Below are 25,600 nucleotides of genomic sequence, written 5' to 3' on the forward strand. Positions count from 1 at the left end.
TTGTATCTCCAAATTCCTCTACAATTACTACCTAATTCAACACAAATTCATATAAGAATGAATACTAAAGGGGTTATATTTCTTTTTATTAAGGACAAACACAGCAGTCCCTACTCAGGCAAAACTCTCTGCAATAAGAGTATTTCCTCAGTAAGGATTGAAGCTAGGTTTTGCATGGCCAAGAGTTGCATGGTTCAGGACTAGAGATGATAAACTTTTTGTAAGAGCGTCTTATGCATCAATGATGAAGGGCAGAGACTGATAGGAGGTGGCTTGCCCCGCCACTATTCAGGGAGGGCCAAGAGCCATTCTGGCCCTTAGCACCGTGGCTCCTATGAGCCACTGCAGTGACGCAAAATGATGGGCTATAAGAACTCCTAACTCTCGCCTCCTCGGTCATCTCATGTGCACTTTCACCCCAATTGTCTACCCCTACCTTAGAACTTCCCATACCCTAGAACATCCCGTATACAAGGGGTTCCTGCACAGGTGGCACGTAGGCCCTCTGTGCTGGGAGTGTTTCTGGGAGATAATGAAATTACCTGCCTGTTTTAGCCAGTTAGGTTAAATTAGGCTGTGGTGCAAAAGGGTCACAGGGCAACTGTGAATCTGCATCTTACTAGGTAGCTCCCTCACCTGAGGACCACATGGACATGCCCACAGATGACACAGCAGTGAGGCACTAGGAGAGAGGCACTGTGCTGATGGCGGTGGGGCGCCTCTGGATGAGGGGGGCACGATCTGAAAGGAGTGCGAGATAGCTCAAGTGTCCTGGCCAGCATTTCCTCTATCAATAAAATAAATGAGGAAGCACAACGGCATATGCCTATGCAGTCATTGCAGTACAAGAGCAGAGCTCATTATTTTGTGATATTCTAAAACCCACTCCCACTCTTCACACACAACTCATATCCAAGTTCATACTTTTCCGGTACAAAGTACATCAGGCCAACTTCATTCGGCTTTCCAGTTCCCATATTATATCCTATGATTCAGCAGCACCAAATCACTCTAGTGTGCAAGGTAGCAGCGTTCATAATTATTTATGGCCCAACACAAGGTTAAGTGAGGGAATAGTGTCACTGACATACTGTCAGACCCACATTTTTCACATTGCCTTGCGGATGAGGCTAAAGATTCATTGTTTTCAGGGTGTTTGGTTTGGTTTTTTAAACGAGGGATGGCACTGTACTTGATCCCTCACGGAACTATTAAAGCAGCAGCCTTTTTGGAGAGGCACATGGATTCTCACAATGTTTAACATCTCTCCCCACCTCTGCTTATACAGGAAATTCAACAAACGTTTCCAACCTCCCTAATGCCTACAGTTCCAGTACCTGACAAAAGATAGCATTTAACAGCAAGGAAACCAAAGGTTCAACACTATTCAATGGATGCAGTTCTATTTTATCAGTGTGCCATTAACAAGAGCCCAGGGGACAGCGACGAACCGTATAATCAATGGCTTTGGTAACACAGGCTGACAAAAAGAACCAAGATATATACTAAGCCTAAATATTAGCTTGTTCAGGATTGTCGGCTTTCTTTAAGTGAGGCCTCAGGCTCAGATATTTCCGAGAAACACTTTATTTTTAGGCAATTTGAGTCATTTAAAACTGGACTGGACACAGCACATACAAATGGAATATTCCTACACTGGAAGCACAAGGTGGATTTGTTTATCTAATAGGTCCTTTTTGTTACAGATCTACATGACTCTCAACTTTTAAAAAGGATTGTCCATATATGTGTACTGGTTGGGCTCAACCTCCTCAGCACTTTGTACGACTGAGGCTTTACTTTACACTAAAAATTGCAACAAAATTCCAGCAATCACTCGTCCATTACCCCAATTACATTCTTCATTATGGCTGCGGCTCACATTTATGGTTGTAATAAAAAACAAATCTAACAAATGCCAAGCAGCATGTGGTTCAAGCTATCGCAAACACAGTAACCTTTCCAAAGGGGATTTTTAGGAGGGCCTGCGTTGTAAGACCACAGACATGAATAATTCTGCAGGGCTCTAAGCAACCTCAACTCTCACTGAAGCCAGCGGGAGATGAGGGTGCCCATTATCTTGCAGGAGGGGGCTCTAAATGGCCAAATGTAGAGATGGGAAAGGGGCAGCATGGACATTAAATGCAGATAAAAGAAACCTAAAGGAAGAAGAAGGATGGACTGAGGGAAATAATATCCATGGAGGAAAAACACTCTCCTTCTACCTTAAATAATTGAATATTTCATAGTATGTTTATTCACATAAGCCATAAATAACTAAGTAACACTTTTATGTGCTTCATTATTTTCTCCAATAAATTTAAAAAGTGAGGGTTACCAGATTTAAAGGGCTCCATGCCAGCTACAGTATTTATGCTATGAAATGTTAAATTTGTAAATGGTCTACTAATCCTTTGATTTTCATTACCTTGGTATTACCTAGATACCGGTAACAAATAAAAGCAGCTGGGAGTTGGTTCCCCCTAGGCCATCCTCCTCTCCTCCAGATTAAAAGCAGCAAACCAAAGTGAAGTCTCCAGAAACAGACCCTGATGTTACAACTTGTTCCACATGGACAGACCTCTCTGCCTGTATGGAAGCCCACTAAACTCACTCAGTGAAGCTGTACAGGGGTGCAGGTTTCCAGCCCTGCAGGATGAGGAACAAGCTGCAGGATGAGGAACTTGCTCCCCAAGCTTAGCAGAGAGGGCTCTAAGACTTTCCCTGAGAAGTTATATTTAGCCCAAGAGGTTGTTCAGGCTCAGTCTGCCTCGCATTATGGGCGAGAGCCTCACTCCCATTCTTTTATGTGGGTAAAAGGGTCAGGTTGGTGTAAAGGGTCTCTAGAAGCCCCAGTTCTAGCTGGGGGAGGACTCTCCGGTGTAGGCATTGTGGAAGACAATTGCAGGTCTTTTTCAGAGGAGCCCATCGCGAGCCCTGGAGAAAGGAGTGTGTAGTGAATGGGGCTTAGGGCTAGGGATTGGAGGGGCATGTTGGGAGCGGGATGGCCACACTGTGACCTACTGCAACCCCAGAGGGCTGTGGTAACTCAGACCACGCCCCAAAGAGTTGTCTAAGTTGATACAGGGGCCTCTCCAGCCCCCAGAGTAGCCAAAATTTGGGAGGGCATAAAGGGGCCTTAAAAGCAACCTTAGCCCCTTCTCCTACTGAGTTACAAATTCTGTGCTGTGTCTTTTAAAGGTGCATTACAAAATCTCATCCTATATATACTTACCAAGCCTAGCACAATAGGGACTTGATCTTGGTTGGGGCTTCTAGTCCTACAGTAATACAAATTAATAAATAATTGACTGACTTCTTCTTTCCCTTGTTGTTATTATTAAATGTTTATGTTCTGGTAGCACCCAAAGGCCCCAGTCAGAATTAGGACCCCATTGTGCTGGGCACTGCACAAAAATAGAAATGAGACATAGAAAAGAAAACCTCTAAATCTCTAAATGCTCTAAATCTACTATAGATCAGTTTGGGGCAGGTCATTTGGTTAGTGCAGTACCATACTAAAGATCCATTAGCCCTGGTTAGTGCAGGGCAGTGGTTCTGAACCTATTTACCATTGTGGACCGCATCTGCAGCTCTGTGTGTGTTATGTGGGCCACATCCACTATATATATATATTATACACACACACACACACACACACACACAACCTGTATGGCCCCGAGGGTGCCACATGGGCCACAGCTGTATGCTGATTGGACCACAAGTGGCCCACAGGCTGAGAACCACTGGTTTAGGGGATCTTCACCAGAGTCCACAGCCTGAAAATCCATTTTCCATAATTATAAGTGCCACTGAAAATCCACCTGGGCTCCTACTAAATTCATACATCAGGACAGTACTTGTACAGGAAAAAAGGCCACTTACATTCTTTCTTACAATCAGACAGTACTTAATTCTAAACCATAAATATGAATTCACAGGTTTCAGAGTAACAGCCGTGTTAGTCTGTATTCGCAAAAAGAAAAAGGAGTACTTGTGGCACCTCAGAGACTAACCAATTTATTTGAGCATAAGCTTTCACAGGAACTCTGTAGTAATAACAGAAACAATCAAGCCATTGTTAAAGACGGGCACTCAGACAGAAAATTCAACATTTACTTTTGTGGCCAATAACAGTTGTTGCTACTAACCACTGTGAATTTCATCTAGCTCTTTCTCCAGGAATGGTATCTGCTTTAGCAAATGATGAGCAAACTGCAGAATGGAACAGACCCTGAAGAAGAGGTGAGGAACTATTTGGAGAGGTTTTCCTTCTGTTGCTAGGGAAACCATCTCCTTTGTTTGGGAATAATCAGAAAAGCTGCTTCATTCAGATACACATTCTCAGAATGTGTTATGTCATTTGAAAACAAAGGGAAATTAAGACAATACTAAACAATATAACAGCATAATTCTAAGAAATGGCAGGTTAGCACTATGAAGATTCCCATCTCTCTCTTTTTTAGAGGAAGGCATAGTAAAAATGAAAAGATTGTTATTAGGAAATATTTCAATTGGATTTGGGATATGAAACATAGAATTCAAATTCATTTTTTAATCATTGTTACTGACAGATGGCAAATCAAAATGAAAATATCCTGGAATTTGTACAAGCAAGCACTGTTATTCTTGCATTCTGTGTAGGCAAAACTCCCACTGACTTTACTTGACTTTAGCAAAGCTTTTGACACTGTCTCCCACAATATTCTTGTCAGCAAGTTAAGGAAGTATGGGCTGGATGAATGCACTATAAGATGGGTAGAAAATTGGCTAGATTGTCGGGCTCAACGGATAGTGATCAATGGCTCCATGTCTAGCTGGCAGCCAGTATCAAGTGTAGTGCCCCAAGGGTCGGTCCTGGGGCCGGTTTTGTTCAATATCTTCATTAATGATCTGGAGGATGGTGTGGATTGCACCCTCAGCAAGTTTGCAGATGACACTAAACTGGGAGGAGTGGTAGATACGCTGGAGGGTAGGGATAGGATACAGAGGGACCTAGACAAATTGGAGGATTGGGCCAAAAGAAATCTGATGAGGTTCAACAAGGACAAGGGCAGAAGAGGGCGGAAGAATCCCATGCACTGCTACAGACTAAGGACCGAATGGCTCGGCAGCAGTTCTGCAGAAAAGGACGTAAGGGTTACAGTGGATGAGAAGCTGGATATGAGTCAACAGTGTGCCCTTGTAGCCAAGAAGGCCAATGGCATTTTGGGATGTATAAGTAGGGGCATTGCCAGCAGATCGAGGGACGTGATCGTTCCCCTCTATTCGACATTGGTGAGACCTCATCTGGGGTACTGTGTCCAGTTTTGGGCCCCACACTACAAGAAGGATGTGGAAAAATTGGAGAGAGTCCAGCGGAGGGAAACAAAAATGATTAGGGGACTGCAACACATGACTTACGAGGAGAGTCTGAGGGAACTGGGATTGTTTAGTCTATAGAAGAGAAGAGTGAGGGGAGATTTGATAGCTGCTTTCAACTACCTGAAAGGTGGTTCCAAAGAGGATGGATCTAGACTATTCTCAGTGGTAGCAGATGACAGGACAAGGAGTAATGGTCTCAAGTTGCAGTGGGGGAGGTTTAGGTTGGATATTAGGAAAAACTTTTTCACTAGGAGGGTGGTGAAACACTGGAATGCGTTACCTACGGAGGTGGTGGAATCTCCTTCCTTAGAAGTTTTTAAGGTCAGGCTTGACAAAGCCCTGTCTGGGATGATTTAATTGGGGATCGGTGCTGCTTTGAGCAGGGGGTTGGACTAGATGACCCCCTGAGGTCCCTTCCAATCCTGATATTCTATGATTCACTTGAACAGCATTTTCTTCTGTTGAAGTCAATGGGAGTTTTGCTTGCATCAGGACTGTGGGATTGGCCCCTGAGATATTGGCTCAATTACATAGGAGATCTCTCTTATGTGTCTGTGCTAAAATACTGAATACACGGAGGACCCTTTGGTCCAGTCACCGAGGACCCTTGGGTCCAGTCACCAGTGCACACTCTTCTACTCAGTACCCAAATCAAAACAAAATCTTCTATTTTACAATTTGTATTGATCAACAATTTTAGGAGTTTAAGCAAATATCGCACATGTGAGGCAAAAGTCTCCTCTCCTATCTGCATTGCTGATCTCTATTGTACATTTAAACAAACACAAACTTGTTAAATGTGAACAATGTGTTTAGTACTGTACCAGACACAAAAACCTTAACTAAACTGGCTGTTCCCCCCCCTAAAATTTCCCACCATTGGGAGTGCTAATGTAGGCAAGGCACCAGTTGTTGGCATTTCAACAAAAGCATTGTCTAGACCTGCTGTGAGCAGGATTAGAGGATGTGGTGACTGAGATGCCAACAGCCACTCTGTACTGGCACTCCCACCATTGCTACAACCATTGGAGTTACACTGGTGATAGCAATGGTGGGAAGTTTTAGGGGGGAAGGCTAGTGTAGAAATAAATATGCTAACAGTCCTTGCCTCAAAGAGCTTCAAATATAAACCTTTCAATTGCTCAGTGCTTAAAAATTCCATTGGCAGCAATGGGAGCATTATGCACTGAGTGAGATATGAATTTGCAGTAGGGATTATGCAGTGTCCCTCATGGCAGAGAGGAGACAGGATTCAGATGCAATGAATACAAACAAGACTCTTCATGCCAGCTGTTGAATGCCATCAGGTGTCTCTCCAGATCCAGCACTCATGGAGTGGACAACACTAAAGAGCCTATCTACATTACATTGCACGTTGTTCTTAGCTGGCTGTTCCTCCCTAGATTTATTCATGCACAGTAACTGATACGGGATTAACATGCATATTGATTAGAGAATCAATATATTACTGTGAAATTCCTGACATTTCATCAGAAACTTTCAGAATGACTGCCATTTTAATTACTGCTGGTAGGACTTGAAAACCCCACACAAACTGCATTTGACCTGCCTATGGCTCTTTCAGCATTCAGAGTGTAGGTGTATTCTTCCCTCATTCCTAGCTTCCTCTTTGTGTATAAAATGAATATTTAAGCTAGTCTGTTCAATGAGAAGCAATCATCTTTCAATAAAAATGTGGCTCTTACCCCTGAATTTTCCAAGTGAAATGTGCAGCAGCGAGTTTAGCAGCAGGACTACCTTTAATCTTAACCAAAATCACATGACTAAATCTCCATATTATTTAACACTGAATGTGCTGAGTGCTTGTGTGGTATGACTGCATTCTTAAACTTAGAAGGATGACATGATTTCATGAGGGATACTGGAAGCTAAGAACATCTAAATTCTAGTCCTAGCTTTCCCATTGACTTGATAAGAGGTCTTGAGAGTTCATTATTGTACTCTCTTCGTCAGTGTCTCCACCTGTAAACAGGAATAACACTTACCTACTGTTCCTCACCAGAGCATTGTGAGCATTAGTCAGTAAATGTTTATAAAGTGCTCTGAAGTGGTAGAGTGCTATGCCAGTGCTAGTGTAATACAGTCTTACAGCACCATATTTTAGTGTCATATAACGATGCAATTCTGATGTCCATCTTCCTTCTTTCAAGCCTTCATGAAAATCAGAAATATACCTCACAAGGCTCTCTAAGGGCTAAATGTATCAAACCCTGTTTCCCACTGACTGTTTTGATTATCAAACATAAATGGACACCAGAAGTACAATTCTGTTTCATTAGTGCAGTGAATAATCACCAGTAAGGAATTACTTTTTCTTTGGATGAGCTATTTAAAAATAAATAAAAGTTGTTTACTGCTTGTATAAGTACAAAGAACGTCCTGTAAAATACAGATGGAATAATGTAAACAAATCTGTCATGGACCATGAAATCTTGCTTGTCAGGCTGCTAATGAAGGTAGAAAGCTGCAATCCTTCTTTGGAAGGTTCTGTAATGACCCTGATGGCAAACCAAACCATTTTATTTTTTAAGCCTGACACTTTACAAAAAAAAAAAAGAAAAAGAAAAGTTTATAGTGGAAGATGCTTTAAGTAGACAATAAGGAGTAAAGGAAATCTGAAGATAAAAACCCTTCAATTATGTTGACACCTGACTGAATTTTAGCTTAGATTAAGCATTATTTCATTGTCAGTTTGACTCAATTATTCTGTTTAAACACATTTATAGCTCCATTAAGGTACATCTTGTCTTGCTTAAAACCGGCTTCAGAGAAACATTAAAGAGGCAAAACCTTTTTTTTCTTACTGGAGACTGTAAATGCTAACAGAAATATTACCTCTCCTTTGAGACAAACATTTGCTGTAGACAGAATATCCATGCATACCTATCATAAAAGGAACCACTGCATCCATGTCGTTTTCAAATATATATCTGCTTCCCATAATTACATTCTTTTGACAGAGGTGCTATTGTATTCAGTCAATTGTTCTGCTTTTCAGGAAAAAGCAGTGATGATTAAAAAAGAAAGATAACATGTTGGAGCAATGCAGGGAGATTTGAATAGGCGACTTTATGCAAATTGAAAGGAGTTATAATGGCAATGTTTACTGGGTCTCAAATGCCTATGAAATCCTAAAATCTGTACATTCAAACAGAATTACAGAACAAAAATCCAATTACATCCAACCCCATGTTAATCTCTGTGGGCTTGCTGCATTTCTGAAAAGTTTTGGAAGCAAGGTATTCCAACCAAACACAATAGTGCTTAGGCTTTGATTTGCTCAATAGATAGTCTTCATTACTGAGCTCAAGAAGGTACTGTAGGATTTAGTTACTGTCAGTGCTTAATTTGTAATGAAAGAGGTACTGGGGATCAAGCAATTAGGTGTCAGGGCTCAAGCAAGTTTTTTACATTCATAACTGATGCAGCAAGCCTAGAAGTGCTGGGGCTATGAACTGCCAAGCAAAGAGGTGCTGGGGCTCAGCCCTGGCAAGCCCTGGCGCAAATTGAGCCCTGGTTGCTGTTTATATCAGAACTTGCCAGCGAGAAGGGCACCTGATGAGTCAGACTAACTGCCATGGTTAAACTATAGACCAGGCAAAGTGATGTATATAAAGTGATCCGGCAAAGCTCCATCACACATTGGTAATGTCTAGAGCAGGTCTGATATATTACAAGTATAGTGTACAGTGAGGCAGAGAAAGTAAATGGCTTGTCCACCTCAGATTCTTCTTCATCTGTGAATGGGCATAATAATACTTACCTACCCCAAAGTGGTGTTTCTGAGGCTTCATCAGCTCATATTTGTGAAGCACTTTAAAAACGAAATATACTCTCTGTGCTAAGCATTATTATTTTGAAAATAAATACACCGACACACTGATATAAATCATTCCATTGCTGATTTCATCAACTGTGATAAAAAACAAATGTTCATCACTGAATACATTTCCATTTTATCATTCAAGGACAAGAACGAGGCTTAAATGCTTTCAAACTACTACTACCGAGATACCAATGTCAGCGAATACAATTCTTGCTGATAATGGCTGAGATACAACACTATAGTACTGCTGTATGAGAATAGAGAAATATCATTTCACTCAGTCAAGAAACCAGGTGTTCCATGGTACAAAAAGAGATATATCTATTTGCTTGAAATGGCCAGTATTTTTTATATTGAAATATTAGCGAGATGAGACAAAATCAAAGAGTGGTAAATGTCCATTGACCAGAGAGAAACTAAACTCCACAGTTCAAGGAATACAGTGATATATTTGGGAAGGTCTAAAAATTACAGAAATTCCTTGTCACAACACAGACCCTCACAACGTTCACTTGAGCCCAGACCTGTACAGATTTTATCTCTTGATTTTCAAAGAAAAGGAAGGCAATGTTCTTTACTATAAAGCTCAAAGATGAACATATCAAGAGAGTACTCCTACATATAATTATTATTTGTTGAGTAAAGTCATTTGAAAATATTCTAATGATCCATTTAAAAATGTACCGTGCATGTACCGTGCACTAGCCAATGGCTTGACCCTGCTCTCATTAAGTTAATGACTACACTTTCATTGACTTCTAGGATCTTTGCATTTTGCAGGACTGGGCCCAAGTGCTGGTGCGGCGGGAATGCAATGAAGAACAACAAATTATTTATTTACATGAAGCAAAATTAAGCATTTCAAAGGCTACACCACTGCTCTGTAGTAAGCAACACTGTTAAGGCTGTGTCTTTGTGGTTTCATTCTGAATTTAAATTAATATACTGTAAATGACAAAAGGTTTCTATGGGAAACCCTCTGTGAAGCTGCCTTTTGCAAGAAATGAGTCACTTATCTTCTCATACTAGGCAGCACTCTAAAATCTATCTATCCATCCATCCAGAGTTCTCACCCCTCTCGCCAAATGATTTACTGCTGTTAGATCCTAATCTAATTTCAGGTGAGCTCATCTTTTTTTCTGCCCTGGAGCCATTTTAACTTCATATTGCTCTCTTTTCACACAACCATCAGTGAATACAGAGTCCCTTAACCATTAAGGATGCTGTACTGACATTTTACTTTAGCCGTTTGCTGTAAAAGTCATTATTGTTGCTCCACTCATAAAGAGACCTTTTCTAAGAAAAACAAAAACAAATTGCTGGAATTAGATCAAACCTTACCCTCTGCAGCCCAAAGTGGGAAAACGACAGACCTCAACACCTTGCCGGAGCTATGAAAGCTTCCAAAACCCTCCTGGGCAGGAAAACTTTCTTATTTTAATAAACATTCTTTGAGCTTGAGGCTCCTAACATATCCCTGGTCACATTCGTTATTGTACTGGTAGGCACACAACTCGGACTCCCATATGCCTCTCTTTATTGCAGCAGTTTTCTCTCACCAGCAGCAAATAGTGATAAATCTTCAGGGAAGATGTTTCAGGAGCAATCTTTTCATCTGCCTCATTCATGTCTGCCTCCTTTGTTCACCCTCACACAGTCTTCTTCTGCACTCTCTGCAGCCATCATTACTATCTGTAGGTCTCTTTTAAAATTTCCATACTGAGCCATGGCTGCCTCACATTCTGCTCAAATGCTAACCTCAATCTTGGTCCTTAATTCTATATTTGAAGGTAATTTCCTGCAACACTGCATAAAGCTTGAAATATTTGCCTTTTGATTGGAACATGTACTTAGCCAACCCAAAGTAGCATAGCTCAGAAAGGTACTTGGTGTTAAGTGGTCATGTGTATGTTCCTGCAGTAGCTGAATGGATATCCAAAGGAGTTTTTTCCCCTGAGAGTTTGAATGTCTAGTGAATAGCCTGCAGTAAATTTGTAACATAAGCATTGTGCTTTATTATATTTCATGAAATATAATTTATATCCATCAAACTCTGGAAGATTAGTGACTTTCCAAATGCTATGTGAAGTGAAAGAACATGAAAAAATAGAATAATCAATCCTTACCCATTTATTCACTGGCTGCAAGTATAAAGAAAATATCATCTAAATATATAGTTAATGCCCAAGAAAAGTTTCTGTCTCTCCATACTTACTTTCTCAGAGGCATTTTCAGACATTTCAAAGCATAAGTCGATAGCAAGATGGATATCCATATTGCTTCAGGTAATGGAAGAAAATGCATCACTGCAGATAATTAGATTTACCTTTATAAATACGAGTGAAAATCTGAGGGCATGAGTCAGTTCAGTTACAAAAATCAAGGAAAAAAAATGATAGGACCCAAGTGTCCTCCCTGCTTCTTCAAGCAGAGAGGAAGCAGGTAAGATGGATCACCCTGGAGTTCTGGAAGGTGGGGGTAAGAGAACACTAACTTCACAGCATCCTCCTCTCTACCTCACCCCACTGAAGTCCCTCTGTGAGCTCAGTCTCCTTAGGTTCTGGCTGCATAAGGGGCTGTAGGAGGCGCTCTCTATGGAACTCTCTCCCACAAAGGCAGAGGAAAACCTTTTGGGTATCTGTCCTTCAGTTAATTCTTCTTCACATAGCAGTTGTTGTGATGGCCCAGGATTCATTCCCAATAGAGCACAACTCCAACAGGAGTGATGGTGTCTCAGCAGCAGCCTGTAGGGGCTGACCCTGTGCATGGGACTTTGGGTTCCCCTCCCTGTGAATCTGTAGGGTCAGCAAGATTGGGAGGTTGCCACCCATGCCTTGTTCCCTAATCTCTCTCACTTAAAGAGAAGGTCTGTAGGAAACTGCAAGATTTTCTTTGTGGAGTTTCCTGGCACCCCTATTCCCCTCATGCAAATATCTCTATGAGAGGGTTCAAGCTGGCCCATAGTTAGGACCCATTCAAAACAGTTGATTATGAAGCAAGTCTTAGGACCTGGGCAATGGGTAAAAATTTAAAACAATCATTAAAGAAATACTAAACTCTCATCACAGAATGTGGACATGATGTAATAATTATTTTTCCAATGAAGCTGTCAATAATTGAAAGGAGGAATTTTAAAGATATTGACAATTTTCCCAACTCAAGAGATTTTTCTTGTAGTAACCAAATTCCTTGGCAGACACATTGGTGAAAAACGATATGAAAAACACATGAGCAAAAATACAACTGATTTCCCTACGTAGTCTGTACCCAAACACAATGGTTACTACACTATGGTATATAATTAAACCTGGTATTCAGATAGTCCCTCTGAAGATCAGATAGTTGACTTTTCTGTGAAAAATTTGCTGAAGCATTTCAGAATGTGTCCCATGTGTACTTTAATTACCATAATTTTCACATTACTGATCTACCATTTAACTGATAGAGTAAATATGGTTTTATAACAACACAGTCAACCAAAATAGTGTCATACAATTCAATCTGCATTTAGGTTCAAAGATCTACTGTATATGGATAATAAATATGGTACCATACTGTAAGATAAGATATATTAGAAGAGATAGATGGCCTTTATGGAATATTACATCTCTCTGAGAATTGTAGTCTCCCAAAGCTATGAAATCGGAAAGTAAGCACCCCACCAGTCATACTGACCAAAACCAGCACCTGTTTTATTAGAACACAGGACAGCTTTAAAAGAAGAACCATTGATCATTCAAATCAATCATAACTGTGTATTGCTATGGCTTTTTTTCTCTGAAGCCTAATAAAGTGTGACAAACCTGTCAGCGGTCACCTTAAAGAGATTGGGAGTGGGCTGGATGACCCCATAGATCTTTCCCATCTCTCATCTCTATGCTATTGACTTTTATCTTAAAGGACTTGTGGATCAAAGCCTTGGCAGAGAAGCTGATTTTCCATTAAAAAAAAAATAAACAAAAAAACACACCACCACAAAATTCACAGGAATTTCTATCAAACCATTTGCATTTCTGGAGCTAGACAGTAATAGACAGACAGCGAGCTTTATCCTACATGACACAATTATGATTGTGTACCCTGTGGTGAAACAATCCCTCCGACCAAAGTTAATACTTGTCTGAGACACAGCATGGGGGAGGTTTGCACTGGAAAAACAGACAATCAATGATTTTTACAGAAGCTCTGTTTATTCATTAGGAACACAAAGAACCTTGCACCAGCACAAATAAAATCAAACAACATCAGTCTCACTCTGTCTCCCCCATCCTTAATATGGTTTAATTAGGAGTGGCATGACACAGTAGGAAAAGAGACCGGTTCACTGTGAGACCTGCTACTCACTCTCTTACAGTGTAACGGCCCCCCTTCCAACTGCCCATCGCTGCAGGGAGCTAACATCCAAGTGGGTGCCACACAGACTCTAGAGTACCTCATTGTCTGCTGTTTTCATGAACACTAACCTCGAAAGGAGGAAAATAGTGGACTATTACCAAGCTAAAGACTGCCTTTTATCTGCTCGCTCCATATCACAGATACAGTTTCAGCTTTGCAGAGCAGAATGCCCCCTAAATGTTTCCATCACTGGTTTCTTGTTTTAAAAACGTTTAGGGGCCACATATGATTAAGGAAATAAAATGTAACTCTTGGCTTTCCAATGAAGTATGAATGATCACAGTAATTTGCTACTTGTCTTACTTCTTATCCAAAATGTAACATATTAATGCAGTAAGAACCACGCTGTGTGACGCATGCTAGATGACAGCACTGAAGCGTGCTTTCCTTTCTTGTACGGTATGGCTTTCCAAGCAAAATTGTTTTTTGACTGTTTCAACTTACTGAAATGGCCAATTTTCAACGCTAGCTTTTCAAGCCCAAAATTAAAGTACGATCAATAGGTTCATCAGTAAATGCAACACGAACTGCTGAAGAAATGAGTAACAGATGCAAATACCTGCTTGCTGTGCAGTCTGGGGTATTTGTTGACTCCGCTGTGCATTGTACTGAACTGAGGCAATGGGTCTGTACTGCTGAGTTGCTGAGGTAGGGTATTGACCAGATGGGTAGTAATACACTGGCATCTGTGGAAAGCAAGAACACTGACTAAGTACTTATGAAAAAAACTGAAGACATACAGAAAAAAGTCACGTGAAGTAGTTTAGTTTTACAGTCATCAAAAGAAAAGATTTGCATAGTACATTTTCAAGCACTGTCACTTAGTTCTAATTTTCTCTTGCAATGTGATTATCAATGTCTTAAGGATTAAACAACGTTACTGTGTAAGTTAAAAACCCTAAATGAAGCAGGAACATGAATAAAAATGTTCTTCAAATAGTGAATTACTTTGTTCTCAACTAATTTAATGTCGCAGAGAGAAGCAGAGAGAAATAGCAGCTATTTTTTAAAATTGTGTAAGCAATGTTACATATAAACAAGAGACCCCCACCCCAAAATCACAGAAGTACCATATTGCACAAAATGATAATGCTAATATGTATGTACTACAGACCATATGGAAAACAATTAAATAAACTTTGGGGAAAAGATTAAATGGACAATTGAGAGCAGAAGTGGCCTGGAGTCAAAATGTGCATGTTGTATAAAAGTGAGATATTTGTATGTATGAAAGAGAATCTCCATTGTTAGCTTATCCCTCTTTAATGGATAAATGCTTACCTGCATGAATCTCTCCCTTTAAAGCTTCTAGCACATTTGGCAGGAATATATTATGGATTAAAAATTATTAGCATCCCTCCTCTTGCAAAAGCTTTTAGTAGGTATTGAGTTAGCTAGTGTTGCTTGCTATTTTATGTTACAGAACAGAGTATACTAAACCGCCTCACCACACATTTGAAAATGCAAGTTGAGGTCAACTGAACACAGTGACTTTTCTTGCACACTCTTCATCATCATTACAGAGACATCTGAGCTAAACAGTTTTGCGCTGGCCCTTAGTGAGTTCAATAGCACTCCATATTTCTCATTTTCATTTGGAACAATTCTATGATAAATAAAATAAAATATAAAGTATACAGAGGCACCTCTACAAGATCTTCATGAGAACTTTTGTTGTTCTTAGACTATTTGAAATGTATGTCTGTGCTTCTTTATAAACCAATGGAATTATATTTGTTTCCACATATAGCATTTGGCCTCTTTCAAAAAAGAGACAAAATGCTTTTTATTTTTAATACAACAGGGAATTAGTAAATGTGGGTCAGATTCTGCCACCTTTATTCATGCTGAGCAGTACCTTAGCTCAGGAGTAGTTCCACTGGAGATAACTGGACTACTCATGGAGTAAGTATTGCTCAATGAGAGTAATGGTAAACAGAATAAGGCCATATATGACAGGTATTTAAAGAGTCAACAGAATCCCTTTAAAAATAGGCTAAAAATCTCAGAGATACAAGGCTCTTTATCACCAGAGAAAAACTACCAGGTGCAACAGAACTAAGTTACAGAAATATACAGTGCCATAGTGGCACATGGAAGTGTACTTGAAAGGGGTCTAATTAAGTTTTTTACCCACTACATAATCACCTCAAGATGTGCCATTTTGGTTAATGTTTCTATAGCTCTGTATGAAAACTCTCACAGAAGTTTCCCAGTGGACACTATTTTACAAAATGGTGATAACTACAGGAAAAAAGAGAACAGGAAGAACTACAAGGAGGAAAGTGAGGGGAGGACACAGTTTATGACGGTGAACCACAGACGGGAAGTGGGGAGAGGACACAAGGAATTATAAGGAGAAGGGAGACTGAGAATCAGGGAACCTGGATTTGGGGGAGGTGGCTGAAGGGAAGAGAACTCCAGGCAAATTGGCAGACTTTAGAGGACAAGATATCAAATCTTTGCCCATGTTTTTTCCTTTTGAACCCATGTAAATACCGTTGCTTTGTTTCGTGAGGTACAACCAGCCAGAATGAAACCATTAATGCTTTAATTTGAACACATTTAATTTGAACACTATTCAAGCTCTGAATAACATGAGGTAATGCTGAATTGTAGCCTGCCTTTGAACTGTGCTTTATCTTTGAATACTGCAAAACAAGTGATGGGCATAGTGTAGGAACATTTGTCCCCGGATCTAATGAAAGCTCTCTAACTGTCTGGAGTGGAAAAATCCCAGTTTTAAATGAATGATCGAATTTTACCCCAGCAGGACAAGGTTAATAAGGCAAACTCACCACGGGTAAAAGTGGCTACACTCTTAAAACTTTTAAAAATAAATGGCCATCTGAGAACAATATGAGTTACCTCTTGCCATTAATCATTGCATGGAAAGTTCATAGGTATTAAATTAAAAATGTAGCCCAAACAATTTAGGTCGGGAACTGAAATTTTAGTTGAACCTGCTTAGCCCATTCTAATAACTGCTATAACACTCAGTAGCACTTAACATTTTTAAAAGTACTGTACAGCCATGAACTAACTCATCTCTGTAACTACAAGGATTTTTTTTTTAATTCACTGGAACTGAATGCATTTGTTATATACTCCATTTAGTAGCTTATCAGTACAACAATCTATCACTTTGAAAAATGTTGTTAGTGGCATGGAGCATTAGATGGAAAATCATTTAATTTGGGGTGACTAATGGTTGAATTTGATAGTAATCATGCATGGATGACTTGCTAAGAATAGACGATTTTGTTAAAAGACTAGACATGAAAAAAAGGCTTGACACAGAATATAGACATAGGTTAAAGTGGATTTTAGGCTGACTATCAGTGATTTATTGATCTTGTTGGATATACTTTAATTTGTCTTCTGTACAGCTCTCCTTCAGCTTACAGACACAGTTTCCCCCCAAAAGTAATCCAAGACTGATATTTGCCCACTGTGGTATTACTTTAACGAACAGTAGAATTCATAGAATCATAGATACCAAGGAGACCACGTAGATCATCTAGCCTGAACCTCCTGCACTTTGCAGAATTATTTGCTACCTCAATCCCACAAACATCTTCTTTTACTTGTGCTTGACTACAAATCATTACCATCTCCCGGCTAGTCTACTGAAATGCCCAGCTTTACTTGATGTTAACAGCTTTTCCTCTAATCTAAGGCTAGGTTTCCATTATAAACTTTTGCTGGCACAGTTTATTTCAGTCAGAGAATTGGTATAAATTATATTGGCCAAAGCTTTGCCTAAACTAGGAGGGTGTGCCAGTATAGCTATATCTCTATAGATTTATAGCTATACAGATATAACTATATCATCAAACCCTTTCTAGTGTACACTGGACCTAAATGTTTCCTTCTTCAGCTTCAACTCATTGCCTCCTAACATTGTGAAAAATCCCCTTTCTTCATTAATGTTATTATTCTGAAGCCATGTATAGGCTACCATTTCCTTCTTGAGTTTACTTACTGAATTATTTAATAATAAATAATTATTTATAAACTACAGTATTTAAGCTTAACTCAGTCTCTCTGTGTGTTTTGTCCTCCAAGTAGGGTGACCAGATGTCCTGATTTTATAGGGACAGTCTGGCTATTTGGGGCTTTTTTAATATGGGCTCCTATTACCTCCTACCCATATCCATTTTTCATACTTGCTACCTGGTCATCTTACCTCCAACCCTTATGTAATTTTTGTTCTCCAACATATTTTCTTCCTATCTATCCTAAACTGTGCCAGACTGTGCCTAATATTCCAAAGACACTCACACCAGTGCTATGTAGAATGGCATTATCACTTGGACATATTTCATGTGATCCCCTGTATAACGTATAGAGATCTGTGAACAGCAATGGCTTTTTTTTGTTTTGTTCCTATTTAATTTGCTATCTATCATCACCCTCGGGTCCTTCTAAGACGGCTTTCCAGATAGCACACCAACAAACTAGAGAAAACCTGTTTACTTTCTCACTCTAGGGGCAGGACTTTACATTTATTTGAAAATCATTTTGTTCAGCATACTGCACTCTCCTAACCTCTCCTGGTCAATTTACAGTTTGAGTCTGTCTGCATGTATGTTTTCTATTCCAAAGGTGATCAACAAATTTGGTTAGAGTTGAATTTACACCTTCCTCAAGAGATTGTTAATGAAACCAGTTGTAATGCTGTTATCATATTTAATAGTTCTGCTGGGGGGGTGGAAAATATAAATTCTCTCAATAGGCATGTGTAACTCGCAACTGCACTTACATAAGAGAATTTACAGGGTCTACATTGACCTATGGAGATTTTGGATACATAAATGCCTCCCAGTCACCTGGCTGGCTTGCCTTTGTCTTAATTTAGGGATTTATTGTCCTCTTCGTTGGCTACTCCCATGCTGAGGGCAGGAAAATAGATTTAATGATCTGTGAGTTGGTCTCTCAGGGTGACGGAGTCCCTTGTGTGGCATAATAAAGTGGTATGTCCCCCAGAACTAGTAAACATTCCCAAGCATGAGTCAAGGACCACGTGCATGGAGGCTTTTTGCCTCTTTCTGAGTAAATTTCTTGACTGCTAGTCCCCCACCCTTTGATAAGCTTCCACAACACAGGCAAAGAACCAAGTGAAGTTAACAGACTGACCACCATCAGAGAACCATGGGTGTACGGTGTCTGAAGCATTACTATCCTCCAAGCCCTATGTCCTTCTCATCTGTGATCCCATTCTCCGAAGGGTGGTTTGTTCCTGTGAGGGATGCTGCTTCTGTTACTATCTCTCTGCTCAGCGCAATTTTTTTACCCCCTCAACCATGCAGGCAGAAGAGACAATTTGCCCTTTAGTCAGTGCTGGTGATGTTTTCACGGAGCATGGTGATCTGGTCCTTTATTGGAGTGCTTGGGCCATGAGCATGTCAGAATGGCTGTCAGCATCAGAGGAAAACAGCCAGGATGAACGAGGTGTATTATTGTGACAGGGCTGTAACCAGGGCGGGCGAGCGGGGCAGCTGCCCAGGATGCAAAGCCGGAGGGGCGGGGTGGGGTGGGAGGGGGCGAAAAATGGGGAGGAAAAATGACGAAAAAACAGTATGGGACGCAAATATGCTTACTTGTCCCAGGCCCAGAAATGCCTAGTTATGGTTATGGAAAGCAAAATAAAGTAGGAATTTGCCATTGAAATGGAGAAAAGCAAAACCAGATCAGATCACTGTTCTTAGTTTCCACTAGTGAACTTGTTTCTCACAGGATGATGCCAAAGCCCACACAGGAGAGGCTAGACAACAACAGATCATTATGTTTATGCTACTGAATATTGAATCTGTTAACCAGATTTAGAATATGCAGTGAGGGAGGAGGAAGCAGAAGACGACAAAGGGCTTCCCCCCTCCCTTAGATGTACGACTTTAATATCTGTCGGTTCCTCTTTTGATGAAGAATGGGAAAGGGAGCATTGGAACTAGTAATAGAGCCAGCATTAATTAAACTTTAATATATTAATGTAAGATCTCTTTAGGCTTGCAGGCTTGGACAACTTTCTTTCTTCTTCTTTCTAGCTGGACCTGCTCCCAAATTTTCAATGCCCTGCTGTATTCAAGTGGCATGATACCAGAGGCAAACTACTAGAAACCTCACTGCCACTATATTTACAGGAACTAATTAGCCATTTAGACTGAAGCCTCTGCTGTATTGGTATAAATTCAACAGCAACTTCTATGACACAGAAGTGCTTTTACATTGATTGCATTACATTGATTATTGCATTATAACATTTTGCATGCATAGGCATCTTAACTGCTTTATTTAGCTTCTCCTCCCACAGAGAGCCACAAAAGCTTTCACCCTGGATCAGTTATTCAGATTTCAAGGTCTACTGTAAGAAACAGCTACACAGCAATGACAATAGTAGCTAGGAAGATGCTGATTTTATAGGGTAGGTCTTTGTGACACGGAGCGTATGGGTCACAGTTTGTCCCATTCTGCTTCCCTACTCCATCAAAGCAACATCTTCCTAGCCATTATTGCCACTGCTATATAGCTATGTTTCGGAACAATCCACTACATCTGCAGCCTACGGACTACTCAGTCCATTCCGCATCTCCAGTTTGTTACTCATCCTGGGATGCATAAATAGGGGAATCTCGAGTGGGAGTTGAGTGGGTTATTTTACCTCTGTATTTGACACTGCTGGAATACTATGTCCAGTGCTGGCGCCCACAATCCAAGGAGAAGGTTGATAAATTGGAGAAGGTTCAGAGAAGAGCCATAAGAATGATTAAAGAATTAGAAAACATGCCTTATAGTGATGAGCTAAACAGATGGAGCTCTTTGAGTCTAATGGAGAGAAGCTTAAGGGGTGACTTGATCACAGTCTGTAAGTACCTTCATGGCTAACAAATATTTAACAGGCTCTTCAATCTAGCAGAAAAAGATATGATACAATCCAGTCGCTAGAAGTTGAAGCTAGATAAATTCACACTGGTAATAAGGTGTAAATTTTTAATGGTAAGAGTAATTGATCATTGGAACAATTTACCAAGGGTTATCATGAATTCTCCATCACTGGCAATTTTAAAATCAAGATTGGATGTTTTCCTAAAAGGTCTGTTCTAGGAATTGTTTTGGGGAAGTTCTGTTGCCTGGGTTAATGGCGGGGGGGCAGCGGGGGTCTGCCTAGATTATCACAGTGGTCCCTTCTGGCCTTGGAATCTATGAATCCAGGGGAATCCCATCCCCGCACTCTAATATGACTATCTCCATGTATATTAAAGTTTAATTACAGTAGAAGAGGGCCTTTCCATAAGAGCTCCACTCCCCACCAGCAGCTCTGTGGGTTCCAGCTCCATGTCCCTATCCTTGAAGCTCTACCCGTCCTCCGAATCAGTTGGACCAATACAAAGCTTTCATACATAATGCTTAGATACCAAAGTGACAAGTGATTAAAAATGCCATGGATACAACAGTGGGTCAGAGCTGTGAAGTGCACTGAAAACAAGGACAAGTTTGAAGTTCATGCAGAGGAAAAGGAAGTCAGTAGAAGGATTCAAAAGGGCATGACATGATCAGAACAGGTGAGGAACACACATCCATTCATTGGTTAACTTTTGGTTCATACTTCGAAAGCTATCTTCAAAACGACCGCTTAGCTACACGAACACAATTAAGCAGCAACTTCAGAGCAGATGATTGAGTGGCTGCATAATATGAGAGGCCTCACATGGATATTTATATAAATTAATTGTGACACTATTTAAAACGCATTTTATGGTACATGTATTTTAAATTAAAACATGGTCAGTTAGGTATAAAGATATATATTGATGACCATGTACACACCATACTGTATAACAGATGGTATGAAACATGCAATGCAATTGATATATGGAATATGTTTTCCATCTGGGTACACAGAACACTTTTTTGTTTTAAATTCCAATCACTAATTATAGTGTATAATAATACAGAAGAACTGTACTTCTTTACGGCTACCTTGGACCCAGATCCGATCCAACCAAGGGCCCCCACCCCGCAAAATTACCCTGTTACCTACAATATCCTTTCAAAAGACAAACATGTTCAGTCTGATAATGAACATCTACTTTTGATTTGAGAATTTCCCTTACAATGAAGAAATCATGAAAAAGGACAGTACAGAAACATACGGAGTTACATTGTCCTTTGTTCCTGTAGTTCAGTGCTACTGAAACCTCATTTTTGAGAACACTTTTTCAAAAAGTCTTTAAATATTAGAGCTGAGCAAAACTGGCGTAATTTATTTTTGTAAAAATGAACACCAAATTTGTCACTTATTATTTTCTCCACAAAATTAATTTTTTTGTATATCAGACAAATGAAAAGTCTTCACAATTAACCATGTGCAGACGCTAAAAGCCACTGTCCCACAAAAATTCACAGTTGTGAATTTTTAAGAAGTTGCTGCTGGTGGCTGGTATCTGTCTTCTCTCTCCTACCCAAATCCCATGGATTAGAGAAATTAACATAGTCCCCCCCCCCCCTTTTAGTTCCCGTCTTCACCACTTAACAATTGTTTGAAAATACGAATTAAAGGAGTATCCATAGTTCTGGGAGGGGGCTCACAGACCCACAATATTTGGATCCAAATGTCCAATGTCTAAAGTCCACCATGGTGACTGGAGAGCCAGATGTGACAGGCAGGAAAGTCACAGTTGAATAGGTAATTTTGCAGCAGGGTCCCTTGGTTGGATTGGATCCGGGTCCAAGGTAGTCTTAATCCATTATTGATGCTTTGCACCAATATAACATTCTACTAACATTATTTAATTGTCTCACAATGCCCCTCTGAAATAAGCATCAGTACCCCGTGCTTATAGACATGGAAACTGAGGCTCAGAAGTTAAGTGATATGTACAACATCACATAGTAAGCCAGTGTCAGAAGCACAATTAGAACTCCGGTTTCTTGACACAAAATCCTATGGCTAATCTATTACAACACAGTGCCTCCAACCTCACTTCCCTACTAGCCCTAGAAATGTTGGTAATGTACATGAAATCGATACATGAAATCCAAAAATATACAGGATTATAATATCCTTGCCACAGGTAGGCAGGTACCTGTAGGTAAGTATTATTAGCCCCATTTTACAGATTTGGAAATTTAAGATCAGAAAGGTTAAGTGACTTGACAAGACACAGTCAGTGGTACAGCAGCATCAACATGGCCCATTGAGACAGAGGACATTTGTTCTAATCCTGATTCTAATACTGACTCACTGTAATAGCCACGAAACATATCTCTTAGCTTCTCTAAACCTCAGTCTGTAAAACAGAGCTGGCTCATATTTATCTAGTTCACTAGGAGGAGTGTTCTGAAGTTTGATTAAATAATATTTGAAAATGTTATAGAACACACAGTATTAAGAAAAGCTAGTGACAGATGTGGGAACAGAACCCAGAGCAGCTTGTAAGATTTTAGCTTTCTGCTTATTCATGTAGATAATGTAGTTTGGGTGGGGGAAAAGGGGATATTACAACTTCTTCTGTCCCCCGCTTCCCCAAATTCACACATTTAAATTTTGGACATTTGGCAAATCGCTACACAGTGAAAAATATTTCTTGTAATATTTTATATAATAAAATGAATTCATAACACTGCCATTTTGTGGAATTTTTGCAATTTGAAAAATAGGCAAATTCCACGTGTAAAGACCAAGCTTTTCTGCTAAATATTTTAGCTCTATTAAATATTTTGCAAGCTGTTTACTCAGGAAATTACATATATGGGGCAAATAGCTGCACCATATTTAGACTTAGAAGTATCATGTGCCACTGTAACTTCTGTGGCATGAACAGCCCTTACTCTTCTAATTTTCTGTACTAATAATTAGTAAAATAAGGAGACAGTAACTCCTAAGTCTGTTAAAAGTAGCTTAGTAATCCACATTCTTTGTTATTACAACAGTGCAGAGACATACCAACAACTGCAGTTGTATCATCAATAAGGAATAACTAACAGAAACAACACCATAGATTAAAATCATTTTATGCTAGAGTGTTTGGTGGGATTTTTTTTAAACAAATATTTTTCTAGAGGATAAAACAACTTCCCCACCTCCCCCCACCCCGACTAATGACATTTTAGCATTTTAAGCTGCACGTTAAATGCAGTTTTCTATAATTAAGTTGGAAATTTGACTTTTTAAAATGTATACCTTGAAAATGGGCCAGAAAATCATCCGTGCATTTTACTTCTTGACAGTAATCACTTTCTGTGTTCTGCAAGGATACCCAGGAGACATCCATGGATGTTTGGTGGCGAACAGTAAAACATAATCAGTCTTCAGGAAGACAGTAAAAATTACTGATCTGTGGTGTCTTACATGTTCAAGTCAATTAAATATGATGAATGGCTACCTCTGCTAGCATGCATGTGGCTCACAGGAGAAAAGGCACTCTGAATGTTTGTTCACCCTCCTCCTTCATATTCATGTACAGATACAGCCTGGAACACAGATGAATGCTCAGAAAATGATGGTGGGGGAAGGGAGGAGTTGTTGGAATCAATGAAACAACAGAAATGATGGAAACTTCCCACTGCCAAAAAGAATCTGCTCCACAGTAGCTGTGAATTCCTTGAAAAGATATTCTCCAGTTACCCCTCCCCCCCCAGCCTATGCTGTATGTTCCATTTATGATGCTAAACAGAAGTCCCAGAGTTTGGAGCTATGTGCTAAACTCACAATAAAGAGGTAAAAATTCTACTTACCTGAGCAGGTGGTGGTTGCTGTACGTAGCCCTGGGGTGGTGGGGGAGGCTGCAGTACTTGTTGGGATACTGGTGGACCTGAACCTGTAAAACTTCCTGGGGGAAGCTGCTGACTTGGGGATGCCATGACATAACCAGTCTGCTGGCCAGATGGCTGTATAATAGGTGATGGGTAGACAGGACCAGAAGGCGACTCGGGGTTCTCTCCTGATGACTGACGACTTAAGCTCATCTGGCTAAATTGTGTTGTCATGTCATCTCGCTGTGGGGCAAAAGTCAGTTGAAAATGATCAACATGATTTTTGCAGCAGACATTTGAAAAACAAAGAGCCAGGTTCTAAGAACAGCATGAGAAGCAGGTGAAAATAAATTCACGCACCACCAAACAACTCAGAGTAACCAACAAAAATAAATAGAAAATAAAAATAAAACACTGAAAACTGCTTGAAAAATGCTTCCAGACTGTAAGGTAAATTATACCACATGGAGAAACAGCAGCTCCTCATTGGTTGGAATTCTTTGATCCTACCCATATTCTAAAGACTAGTGAACTCTAATGCTTTCAAAGGGACACATTTTGAACGGAAAGGACATAAGCACTACTTTGTAAGTATGGGTTCCCCTCACAAACACAAAATTCCTTAACCAAGGATACTCTAATAACTAGAGTTGGGATTCTGTAAGTATCCCAAGGGAAATGCAACGTGATTGAGGCACCCTTGATTCCTCTGAATATCCCAACCCATACAGTTTAATAGAATATTAGGCAAAAATATGTAATCTGGAAACTGAGCAGTTTGCAGCTCTCAACTGCTAGTTAAAGACTTTTTATGCAGTTGGTTTTAATAAACATGTAATATAGTAGTCTTAGGACCACCATCTAGCTAGGGCAGGGACCAAGATACCAAGCAAGCATAGAAGGTGAAATCCTGGCCCCTAATTAAGTCAATGGCAATGCCTCCCTTGTGTTCAGTGGAGCTAGATTATACCCTTAATGTGTATAATGGTGTAAAAACAGCATCAGGCCCTGACCTTATAAAATGATCCATGTGAGTGGAGCGCTGTGCCTGAGCAGACTCCTATTGCCTTCAATAGGACTCTGTGAGGGTTTAGAGTGAATTTCTAAAAGGGTATTTAAATGCCTAAGCCCCAGTGAAATCAATGGGAATTTGGAGCCTAAATACCTTTAAAAATCTGGCCCTAAGGGCTTTGCCTACATAGGTCCATTTGTCTTAATATTTGCCTGCATTCTGGAGGT

General features: G+C 40.0%; 1 protein-coding gene across 19 annotated transcripts in view; it reads right to left on the bottom strand.

Moving 5' to 3' along the window:
- The window catches only part of ARPP21 (cAMP regulated phosphoprotein 21), a 171,724-nt gene that overhangs the window by 34,992 nt on the left and 111,132 nt on the right, over positions 1–25,600 (bottom strand). For 18 of the 19 annotated variants that reach the window (XM_043540683.1, XM_007057226.4, XM_043540686.1 and 15 more), the window contains 2 exons: positions 24,344–24,604; positions 14,166–14,292 (listed from right to left, as the gene is read on the bottom strand). In XM_043540683.1, coding sequence (XP_043396618.1) covers positions 14,166–14,292; positions 24,344–24,604 — 388 coding nt within the window. Of the gene's footprint in view, positions 1–14,165; positions 14,293–23,891; positions 24,080–24,343; positions 24,605–25,600 lie in introns of those variants that run through there. The other variant, XM_043540687.1, reaches the window with a different exon arrangement.

The sequence above is a fragment of the Chelonia mydas genome, chromosome 2, assembly GCF_015237465.2.
Source record: "Chelonia mydas isolate rCheMyd1 chromosome 2, rCheMyd1.pri.v2, whole genome shotgun sequence".
NCBI lineage: Eukaryota > Metazoa > Chordata > Testudines > Cheloniidae > Chelonia > Chelonia mydas.